The 12317-nt window shown below is 49.7% G+C and overlaps 1 protein-coding gene across 1 annotated transcript in view; it reads right to left on the bottom strand.

Annotated features, from left to right (window-relative positions):
- The window catches only part of LOC144719610 (voltage-dependent N-type calcium channel subunit alpha-1B-like), a 156980-nt gene that overhangs the window by 32946 nt on the left and 111717 nt on the right, over positions 1-12317 (bottom strand). Inside the window, exons 41-45 of the mRNA XM_078595691.1 lie at positions 8071-8224; positions 7554-7681; positions 3363-3459; positions 1068-1173; positions 182-289 (exon numbers count right to left, since the gene is read on the bottom strand). Coding sequence (XP_078451817.1) covers positions 182-289; positions 1068-1173; positions 3363-3459; positions 7554-7681; positions 8071-8224 — 593 coding nt within the window. The remainder of the gene's footprint in view (positions 1-181; positions 290-1067; positions 1174-3362; positions 3460-7553; positions 7682-8070; positions 8225-12317) is intronic.

Below are 12317 nucleotides of genomic sequence, written 5' to 3'. Positions count from 1 at the left end.
TGAGCTATCATTCGTGGCCAGGTCCCTCCTGAAAATGAGCTACATAGCTCAGTGGGCCTTACCGGGGTAAAATACAAGTAGTCAGTAGTGGTGTGTGCTTGCCAACAGTCTGTCAAGGTCTATACAGGGGATCTTTGTGTTGGAACAGAGAGGCTGCGTGGGACCGTGCGTGCAAACTTACGCGTTCTGGGCGGCACCAGCAGATCCAGGGTTTTGTTGGACAGGTGCTGCCACACTGTCATGATCTCTCTCCTCAGCTCCATGTCCATGGCCAGTTGGTCTTTTGCCCCTGTGCGTGGACAAATGCATTTATCAACAGTGGAGCAAACAACCCTCTTTGGCAGCTGAATTGGACCTCTGATGAAATTGTATGTGTTTTCTAGGCAGTGTGGGGTCGGAAGGGGTGGAAATTTTGACAAGTTTTCTTTTTTTACAAAGAAGTTGAGAACAGGCCTAAAAGCCCAACATTTATAGAGGTCAGCAATAAACAGCACTATCGCAGTTGCAATACATATGAGAGTAAAGATGTTTCTTGTACGCATGAATGTGCGTTAAACTTATTTCGCACCATACGTAGCCAACCGTGATAATTGGAGGTGTTTCTTGAATTGAACATGGCTATACGAGCTTGGGAAAACCGACAAAGAATATGCAAATTTATCAAAATAGTTGCGTATGCTCGCTGCCGTTTGTTCGTTAGGGTATTTGCTGTATGGCAAAAGCAACTTTCTCTCAGTGTGGAAACCCTCAGATTTGAACCCAGGATCTCACCAGCGTCAGCTCAAGAGCTCTGACCCCTGTGTCACCTGGCCACCTCCCATTCGTGAGTTTATCCTTATGTAAAAACAATTAAAGAAAACCCCAATGTGGATTTAGAGCAGACAGGGTTGTTGTATATCGGTCCTTTTCCCACCTTCCACCCCTCCACTGGAATCACCTTTCACGTGGCCTTAAAGTGCACCAAGGCTGGCACAGCACCGCGGTGACGAATGGCTGTTGTTGTTGTTGTGTGTGCCCACACAGTGACGTGCAAACATTCAAAGGCAAGTGTGGGCAAGCTCGAGTACCGGACGCCATCTTGATTTCCAAGGCCGTGCGGATGAGCGCCACCAGCGTGGACGTGAAGTGTACGGTTCCGTCCACCTCGATGGGCATGTGCATCCGCATCAACCGCTGCACACGCGCACACGCGCACACACACATGCATCGTGACCATTGCCAGGGCACCACGGTGGCTAGGAGATGTTAACTCCCTCGCCTGGTATGTGGGAAGTTGTGGGTTTGACCCCGACCCTGACGCCTGCTGTATATTTGGAGTTTGCGTGTCTCTCTCTCTCTGTGGTCGAATGGATTTTTCTCCGGGTCTTTCGGTTTTTTCTCTACATTTAGAATCAACATGCGTTTAGCGTATTTGGCTGCTATAAATGTCCACGTGATAATCCACTTGTTGAGCTATCATTTGTGGCCAAGTCACTTCTGATAACGAGCTACATAGCTCAGTGGGCTTCTCCTGGTAAAGTAAAAGGTTAAAAAGTCATAGGGTGCTGCAGCAGTAACACTTTTGGCTCACAGCAAGCAGGGCCTGGATTCTATTCCCTTTGTGTGTGGACTTTTTATGTTCTCCCCCTAGTTTTGGATGGGTTTCGGTTTTTTTGGTTTCCTCCCATGGCTAATAAATATATACAATGTATCTGGCATCAGCCAATCACGTCAATGCTTAAAAATTACTCAATTTGGATTTGCATGTGAGCACATCGCTCCCGAATGTGATCAAACTTGGCAAGACCCTCCTGAAAAAGTCGTGAGACTTATTGAGGCTTTCCTGAGTAAGCAAGTAGAATGATAACAATATTAATCATCATAACAAGACGTCTATGGCGTATCTCCCGGCTGGTAATCGTCTGTCCAGGTGGCATTGTGAAAGGGTGCCTGCTACACAGCTGGAATATTCGAAGCTCTGATTGGGAGTTGAATCAGTTATATTTATTTATACTGAAGGAATCCGATGAGCAATAAAGCTCTTTTTCACAGATGTCCAGGAGACTTTGTTTTTTTTTACAAGCTGTAAATCCGTCTTATGGAGAGACTGGCCCCCACCAAATGAACGTGGAATTTCCACAGCTGGCTCGGGGTCACCAACAGTGATGAGAGCGTCGTGCACATTCGAGAGGAGCAGTGAGAGACTCGGTGACTCTGCTTCTGTCGAGTGGCTTTTTACACTTTTAAATTCAACACAGTTGCTCAGCACAAGCCCAAAAGGCCCCAAAAAAATCAAACCACCAGCAACCAACACTCACTTCTGAGGACTGCCATTGCTCTGCAGGGATCGGTAAGGTCCTGCACACTATCCATTCACAAGGATTGCTCCTGGCTCTGTAAATAAAACTGGTCTCGAGTTTCATATGGATTTCTCCATTGCACTTGTCACAAATGCATTACGGAAAGTGATTGTCTTGGCAACAACAACAGATAATACTGTTATTGCTGAAATGTCATCGTCGGATGGTTTACCAACTTCTGACAGCTCAAGTCTCGACTTGACACAAGATTACGCGATGTCACCGTCATACCCAACTCGCGCACAAACAGAAATCGACAGTTCACCTCCCCCCCCTTCTGTGTGTGTGTGGCCCACATTAATACAGCGGTAGTGTAGGGGTTAGCATGCTGCGCTACAAACCAGGTGTCCCCAGATCGATTCCTGCTCACGGCCAACACCAGTGATGATTATAATAAAATCCGAGAGTACGTGGGCTCTCGCTGCAAGGGGACGCCCACGTTCAGCCTGGTGCTGCTCACGGATCATCACGGGGCTTGAAGACGCGGACACGGAGCCTATCCAGTAGGCCTGGCTAGGGGCGATGGCTCGCAGCGACACCTCGAGGAACGTTAGCGACTACTGCGGTATAATCCGGCCACGTTATTTCAATGATACGCCCTACGTGCCAATATGTAGCTGGCCTGTCCTGTCTCCTCCCATCTTCTTCTTTCGTATTGCTGATGATGTAGATGCAGGGCAACAACCACAATTTCACATTCAGGCGGTCAAGCCAGACAAGGAGCAGCGGATGTCTCCTTTCATATGTGTAGAACGGGCATTGCGTCATTATATGTTGTGCGGTCTGTTCTGGATGACCACAGTCGTACATTACTGGAGAGTTTTTAATGAAAGTCTTGTCCCATGATCGTAATGAGAGAACAGGATGGGCCAGCTGCATCACAATTGTCCCAAATGTGGTTTTATGAGCCGGCCGGTTCTGTCCTAACACAATTGCAGGAGGAGATAGGACTGGACGGGCCGGCTACTTCTTCTCCTCATGCAGCGAGCACGGTGTGGGCGGCCGTGTGCGGTGAGGCCTCACCTTGTACGCGATGTGCGCCGGGCAGCGCTTGCCCAGCCCCAGCGGAGGGGCCATGTGACGCAGCATGGCCTGCATGTCCGAGTGCTTCATCCTGCCACTGAGCCGGTACACACAGGCGTGCATTCACAGATATGTCAGACAATATAATTCAGTGTTATTGTGGACAATTTCAATAACACAATGTCTCCTTCCCATATGTATATAAATACAAATAATAAGAAAAATATGAAAACCAAACACGGCCTTCTAGGAATGGGCTGTGTCAAAAAACATGTTTTTGTATGGAGAGACAAATGCGGTCGTGGCCCTGAGGCCGAGGGCTTCACTCAATGAAGGCTGCGAGTTCTCATTTTGTTCAGGGTCCGATGACCTCCAGCGTCAAGAGCAGGGAGTGTCCCTTCATGGAATGCCAGCTGTGATTGTCCTATGCATATGTAATAAGAGCCTGTCAGATTCACGTGGTGATTGGCTTGGCCGGTCCCACTTTACAGCCAATGGGGGGAGAGCCTGGGAGCATGGCCCCGGCGTGATCACGGGATGTCAGCTAGATGATTGGTTTCGGTGGTCTTGGCCTCAGCCAATGGGAAGACAAGTCGGGGGCGTGGTACCGGGAGTTGATGGGGGATCTGGAACATTCGGCGCAGGCTATAGAGGATTGGCTGGAGTGTACCACGTGACCCAGGCATTAAATAAGGGGAGAGAGGAGAGACACGGGGTCAGACACAGAACTAAGAGAGGGAGAGGCCACACGCGAGTGGGGCTCCGGGTGCCACGTGGTGGTGGGTCTCTGGTGACTGTCTGCCCACTTCCCGTTGCCTTCCAGCAACGGGGAGTGTTTGTGAAGAACAAAGAAAGTGAATAAAAGGACCGATTCTACAAGCCGTCTCCAGCGTGTTATTACACATAGACTAGCAATGATGAATGGCCATTGGCGTACGGACCGAAACATTTACATTTTTGAGAATGAATCACAGACCCTTTTCTACGTCACACAATGCGATTTAAAATTTACATCGTGGCTAAATGCTACAGCTTCTCAGGTCACGTGTAAAGAAACGGGTGGCCTGTTGATTTCATAGAGAGACAGCAGGCAGCTATAGACAGATACAAACGAGAAGGTCTTCAGCCTAGATTTAAACAGGGGCAGGGAGCGGAAAGCACAGACAGCTGTGGGAAGGGAGTTCCAAAGGATAAGGGCAGCAGCAGATGAAAAGCAAACACATTTGAAAGGGCACCTTGAGTGGCAGCTGACCCTGTTGGCACAAGATGCCTCAAATCTGGCCTGCAAAAATGGGCATTAGTCTACCAGATTGCTACGTGCAATTCCAATTGTGTCATTTGCGAATGATTTTTCAAACTTCGCAAATTAGGACCATGATACAATAGCCCACTGTTTCTAATTACATCAGAGGATCTTTGACGTCCACTGTGAAGCAGATGAGTATTTGTACGGTTTATACACCTGCAGGATTAACCAGGGTGGCCTAACAAATTATAACCGGGAATTTCTGCGACAAGCGGTGAATGTGCTACTGCTGGGCCGTGTCACCAGCTTTGATAGAAAGCCTTGGTTGCTGGAGTAGGAAGTGCGTGGAGGGGAGAAGAGTGAGATTAGAGGAGAGATGTAGGAGAGTGTGTGGAGGGGGGTAGAGTGAAATGAGAGGGAAGAGATAGACTGGTGAGTCCGTGTAAGATCTTGAACACAGTGATTGCGACCTTGAAACTGATCTAGGATTAGATTGGGCTCCATCAGCTTTATCGACATATTAGGATAATATAATTTAGTCTACAGGTGCGGGTGACGAGTCTGGCGATGGCGTTTTGCATCGTCTTAAGTTTGGAGGTGAGGGATTTAGAGAAATTAGCGATCTGGGGAGGCCCTACAGGAGACAGCTACAGTCAGGATGTGAAGGCATTGGTAAGGGTCTCGGCAGCAGCAGCAGCAGATATGGGGGATGGAGGAATGAGGACCTGCAGAGTTGAGAGACGCGGGACGAGAGTGAGAAGCTCAGGGTCAATGAACACCCCAAGGTGTCTCACAAGAGGTGCACACTCAATCTGGAGTCATTACGGAAAGTGGACTTTCTTTATAACGAGGAGCACTTCAGTTTCCAGTAATAAAAAATGAGACCGCGTCAGGACAGGATTCGGACGAGCAGACACTGAGGCTGGGTTCATGGAGTTGGTGGCGGTGCGGGGGCGAGTGTCTTTACGTACAAGTGAAGGTCAACATTCAAACTGGAGGTGATTTTTCCAGGCGGGAGACGTATTGACAAGGGCAGGTGGCAAACCAGAGCGCGGGGGAATTCTGAGAGTAGGACAGAGGGCGGTCCCCTTGTGTAGAGACACGGGGCAATACGCGAGGTGAGACCGGAGCAAGGAGAGAAGAGGTAGCGATGTCATTTTCGAGGCGCTCACGGGAGGACAGAGTTGTCCGTGTGTCAAAAGCAGCAGAGAGGCTGAGCTCCCTGGTTCTTTGGCTCGGCTTCTGCAGTGGAAAACGAGCTGGCACCGTGGAGGTTGCCGTATGAGCGTGGCGCCGACATTGTCCCCGCACGCCTTTTAAAATGTTTTTCTGCATGTTAACCACGCCACAGCCTACCCCCCCCCCCCACCTTCCCACTCCTACCCCCACTGCATGAGAGGCGTGTGTCAGGAGCACTCGGAGAGAGTGATCCTTGATCTGAGGAGAGATGGCGATGGCTCGCGGGAAACACGAGCTTTCTAAGATGCAGGTCTGACACGTGACACAGCGACGGCTGAGTTTTTGCGGGGGGTGCGTTGCTGGAGTGTGGTGCGAGTGTGACATTCGTGAATATCAACACTTAAAGCTTGTGAGGGAAACAGGGTTAAAAGCTTATGAGGGTAATAGAATTAAAGGCTTATGAGGGAAATATGGTGAACAGCTTATGTTGGAAATAGGGTCAGGGGCATAAAAATATATTACGTTTAAACATAAACATACAAACTCTATTAATGCATACATACATTGTAAAGAATTATTGTGTTATTTAACTTACCCTTAATTACCGAGGAACGTAAACATATTCAAAAGTGAAAATATCAACGAGCAAACTAATGCATATTATGCAGAACGTAATTTTAAAAAATTGTCAAGGGCAAGCCCTGGCGTGTGTAGGGAGCGTCGGACAGAGGCAGCCTGGGAGGCAGAGCGGCGAGCGTCACGTGGGGGGTGGCTCTCCTCGCCATCCACACCTCACCACTTATCTCGATGGGCAGCCGCGAGCTACGGCCACGAATATTAAAAAACCCGACCCCGCCAATTTCAAACAGCACCGCGATGAATGTGTCGCCAAAAAGCCACGAACGATGAAGCTCCAAAAAAATATATGAGCTGCCTCTCCTTCCCTCGACAGAAGAGCCCCCACCCCACCCCTCAGGGTGGGCATCGAGCACTCCACCCTCTCACCTACACGTGGCCAGGCAGAAAAAGTTCCCCCCCCCCCAACCCCGGTTTTTCTGTTCCCGCCCTCAGAAACCATCGGCACATTGTTCCGGACTTCTGTGCTTACGGCAATAAAAACATTAAAAAAAACGCACCTGTCAACCCACATGGTTTACTTGTATTCCTGTACAGGGAAACTTAGTTTGCAGGTCCATATGGCGTTTAGCCGTTATCAATACGAGCAAAAAAATTACAAGTCTATTTGTTTGTGTTTCTCCCTTATGATGGGACTTTGTAGGATGCACATTGAGATTTATAAGGGCACGGTGTGACCAATAAGATCTGAATTGGTCTGTAATGAGGTAGGCACTGATAAGGGGTTGAAAGGTATGAAGGTTTGCTGGTACCCCTGTCTGTGGGGAGTGGGAGCGCAGCGGTTAGCGAGCTGAGCTACGAACACACCCGGCCACACGAGTTCGATTCCCGCTCAGGGCCAACACCGGTGACGATTATCCGAACCGGTCCCGGGCCTCCCCTAGGTCGACTCGGCCTCAAATGAGTACCTGGTGCAGTGCGTAAACTTCACAATTGGGGAGACAAAGGCGGCCGGGCGTGGTTGCTGGCCAACCCACCTCCTCGTGTGCCGTGCCGGCCTTCACCGGTGCTACTCGCCAACAGCCCGTGAAAGGCTACACGGAGGGGATCTTTGTCTTTATTTAAACAGATAACTTCCGACACGCGCGCGCAAGGACACCGCTGTTCCGGGCGCACGCGAGAGCACGCACCAGGCGGAAGGGTCGTACTCGGCCCACACGCGTATGAACTCCTCCAGGTGGTGAGGCCCGAGTATGGACGAGTCTCTGGTGAGGTATTCAAAGTTGTCCATTATCACCGCCACAAACAGGTTCAGCATCTGTTCGGGGGGGGGGGTGGGGGGCGGAACGAAACGAGACAAAATCCACGTGACTGCCCGAAGCCTCCAGCTCACCAATCAGCGGCGTCCGACAAAGAAGCGCAACCACACGAGAGAGCAGCGGAGCTAAACGACGCGCACTTCGCTACCTCGCGGCAGCCAATGGTAACGATTGGTGTGCACACAGTTACCATTACATCTCGACTTAAAGCTTCCTGTGAGCTCCACTCAATTGACTATTTTAGTTCCATCAGGAGAGGTCCACTGAGCTATGTAGCTCACGGAGGCGCATGCCACCCAACCGCTCACCGGAGCGGAGACACCGCGACGCTCCCCCCGCACGTAACAATCGTGGTGGCGGCAGCGAGAGAGGAACCCGCTCGGCGTACCAGGAAGGAGCAGAAGAAAATGAAGGAGACGAAGTAGAAGTAGGCGAATCCGCTGCCGCACTCCTCGCTCTTGTGGCGGCCCGCGAGCTCGTCGCACGGCCGCGGGGAGCGGCACGCCAGCATGATCTCGTGCCACGCCTCGCCCGTCGCACTCCTGGCAGCACCCACGACACGGAAACACCGCAGCCTCGGTTCCACCACCGCCACCACCACCGCCACCACCACCACCACCACCACCGCCACCGTGACCACCGCCACCACGAACACCGCCACCACGAACACCGCCGCCACCACGACCACCACCGCCACCACCACCACTGCCACCATGACCACCGCCGTCATCACCACCATGACCACCACCGTCACCACCACCGCCACCACGAACACCGCCGTCACCACCACGGGCACGACGAGCACCACCACCACCGCCACCGTGACCACCGCTACCACGAACACCGCCGCCACCATGACCACCACCACCGCCATCACCACCACCACCACGAACACCGACGTCACCTTCGCCGTCACCACCACCGCCACGACCACCGCCGCTATGAGCACCGCCACCACCACCACCACCACCACGACCACCGCTGTCACCACCACGGGCACCACCACCGCCACCACGACCACCGCCGTCACCACCAACGCCACCACGACCACCGCCGTCACCACCACCGCCGTCACCACCACCGCCACCACGACCACCGCCGTCACCACCACCGCCGTCACCACCACCGCCACCACGACCACCGCCGTCACCACCACCGCCGTCACCACCACCGCCACCACGACCACCGCCGTCATCACCACGAACACCGCCGTCACCACCGCCGTCACCACCACCGCCACCACCACCGCCACCGCCACCACCACCGCCGTCACCACCACCGCCACCACGACCACCGCCGTCACCACCACCGCCGTCACCACCACCGCCACCACGACCACCGCCGTCACCACCACCGCCGTCACCACCACCGCCACCACGACCACCGCCGTCATCACCACGAACACCGCCGTCACCACCGCCGTCACCACCACCGCCACCACCACCGCCACCGCCACCACCACCGCCGTCACCACCACCGCCACCACGACCACCGCCGTCACCACCACCGCCGTCACCACCACCGCCACCACGACCACCGCCGTCACCACCACGAACACCGCCGTCACCACCGCCGTCACCACCACCGCCACCACCACTACCACCGCCACCACTACCGCCGCCGCCACCACGAGTGCAGTGTCAATCTACCTCAGGCTAACTCACAAAGTAGATTCCAGACACAACTTAAAGACCCAGATGTGCTGAACAATTTTAATTAATAAAAAATAATAATGTAAAAATAACAATATAAATGGGAATATTCACACTGAGAGGTAACGCGACTCTAAACTAAACCCTTGGCTCAAACTGCATCCAATTATTACAATTGATTGTGTAACTTAATCAGCTACTTTCCCCTCAAACTTTCCCGGTCTAAACCACTTTCAGGTTCAGCCTCTTGTTCTCTCGTTACATGTCCAAGAAATCTCTGTTGCCTTTCTCGAATATTTTTTAAATTAATTTTCTTGTTGTGTACCTTTGATATATGCCTAATACATGTTACCGATCTCTTGTCTGTCCGTGAATTTATTAAAATCCTTCTTTGAAAAAAAACTAATTTCCGTTGCTTCTCGTTTGCGCTGTTGGGCCTTCGTAATTGTCCAGTTTTCATATCCACAGAGGAGATCAGACCACATGTAACGCTGCAGTATGCCAATTGTCATTGTCATAAAAAATGTGTTATCCCATTTTCTGAAACATATATTTTTCGCCAGTACTATTCTTCTGTTACCACACTCCCTAAAGAGTTCAATGCTCCAACTGCTTGATTTTGCTGCTACTGTGACATGCGCTTGACGCTCAGCTATGATTCTCTTATTTGACATGACCAGGGGTCGGCAACCTGCGGCTTCCGGAGCCGCGCGCGGCTCTTTAAGGGCTGCTTCGTGATGACATCACTTATTAAGGAGTCACTGTCTCGTACTCGCGGGCATTGCGGCTCGTGAAATATTCATTTTATGTTGTTGTTGTTTTGGTTGCCATTCCCTGGATATGACAATACCTACTTGCTGCTTTTACAGTTAATTGTTAATCCTTTCTCTTGACTTTCGAACACTAATTTACCTGCGATGATTTGCAAATCGCCCGAAAATTCTGCTATTAATAAAATATCATCTGCATATCTGAGGTTACTAATATATTGACCACCATCATCTACCCCATGCAACGCCTCCATCTCCCTCAGAATAATCTTACTACATATGTCAAAAAAATACCCAACCTTGTCCAATTGCTCTCCTATTGTACGGATACTCACTTCACTAACCCCTCCATCAACTTCACCGGCTACTGTTGGCTCCCAAAATAAACATCTTACTGCTCTAAAGTATGTCACGCTTAAGATTTAAATTTCCCAGCACCGTCGTTGATTTTTTCACGCCTCACTTATCGAAAGCTTTTGTGCCAAACGCGATTTTCTCATTGAATTCTGATAAAACGGAGGCGATGCTATTGGGATTTAAGCATGAATTGAACGCTTTTAACGGGTGTTCTTGCAGTTGACAGCTTCCCATTTAAGTTGAAGTCTCAAGTGACAATTTTTGGCTGTTACTTTTTGACCCAGATCCCACATTCGAACAAAATAACTAAAAGTTTTAGTTTTTTTCCCCTTCTAAAATAAATCGCTAAACTAAGACATTTCCTTTCCATGGAAGATGCAGGGAAACTGATGCCGCACGCCCTTATAACACCCATACATGATGACTGCAATGCTCTGCTTTTTTGTAATTCCTAGATACGTGTTATCACGACTGCATCTTGTGCAACACGCTGCAGTCGATCGGAGGTGCTGCTAAGGATCTAACAAGAAACAGAAGACACGATCGCATTACACCCGTACGCTATTCCCTCGTTAATCACGAACTTGCTATCCGCGGCTTTGGCTATCCGCAAATCGCGTCCGGAACGCCTGCTTCATCGAGAGAGAAAAAACGTAAAGAGATAAAGTGATGAGAGATAAAGTGATGAGAGAGAGCTTCTCAAAGCTTGACGTTTGCAGACGTTGGGCGTAAGAGATAGAACCTCTAACAGTTTTATGTATTTATTCAAGGTAATTCATTACAAAGGTAGGTTTTCGTAAACCAATATCGTTATCCTCGAAATTTGCTATTGACGAGCATCTCCAGAACTTATCCATTACGAATAACAAGGGAGTATTGCATTGGCAGCCCTACATTGGCTTCGTGTCAGGTATAGGGTCGATTTTAACGTTATGCTTATGACTTTACGTTAAAAGGTTGTTGAACAATTCATATCTAAATCGTATCCTAATTCCATATTTACTAAGCCGACCATGCGACACCAGGATGCAGGAATTTAGAAATGAACTCGGGTTCCAGGAGCGGTTCGGGCTTTCGGGCCCCCCGATCGTGGAATCAGCTGCTGCCCGTTTCCGTAAGGGACGTACCAGCTGCTTTGGGCTTTGGAGGTTTCATTTTGTAACTGGTAAATCTCACTGGGCAACACATGATCATTTTCGAAGCGGACCTGGTTACAGAAACTTGGCTACATCAAATACAGAGTGAACAAAACAAATACACAATGGTTGTGCCCTTTAACCTCCAAACAGAAGACACTATTATAATCTCTCATTCACATTTGAACGCATTGACCATGTATTGTATTTCAGTTGATCTCTGTAGTACAGAATATATTCATCGTTTATTTTGCTGCGTAATTATTGACTGTTCAAATGTCCTTATTAATTACTGCTTTGCGATAGTTGTGAAGCACCTTGCAACAAGAAACTATTGAGGGCACAATGCCAAATAAAGATTGATTGCTGACTATATACATCTGCTGACGGAGAGACAAATTACAATATTTTTCAAAATCATCCAACTACTATTGATTCCTTGAGAGATGTTTGTTTCCATAACCATTGATGTATGGATAATATGGTTAATATGATATTAATCTCATCCTATGGTGAATATGATATTAATCTCATCCACTGCACAAACCATGACAGGAGATGCGGATGCCTGATGCACAAATCGAAAATAAAAACATTTCTCCAGTGCGCAATGTCCGATCCACAAACACGAAGGAGGCATCACGGTGATGATGATACACTCCGCTGGCTCCTAACGTGGTTATCTGCTGGGTTGACTACGGCAATGTGAAATTGTATTTG

Source organism: Lampetra planeri, chromosome 6 (assembly GCF_965212315.1).
Source record: "Lampetra planeri chromosome 6, kcLamPlan1.2.h2, whole genome shotgun sequence".
Classification (NCBI taxonomy): domain Eukaryota; kingdom Metazoa; phylum Chordata; class Hyperoartia; order Petromyzontiformes; family Petromyzontidae; genus Lampetra; species Lampetra planeri.
This window is presented reverse-complemented; position numbering and strand designations above follow the sequence as displayed.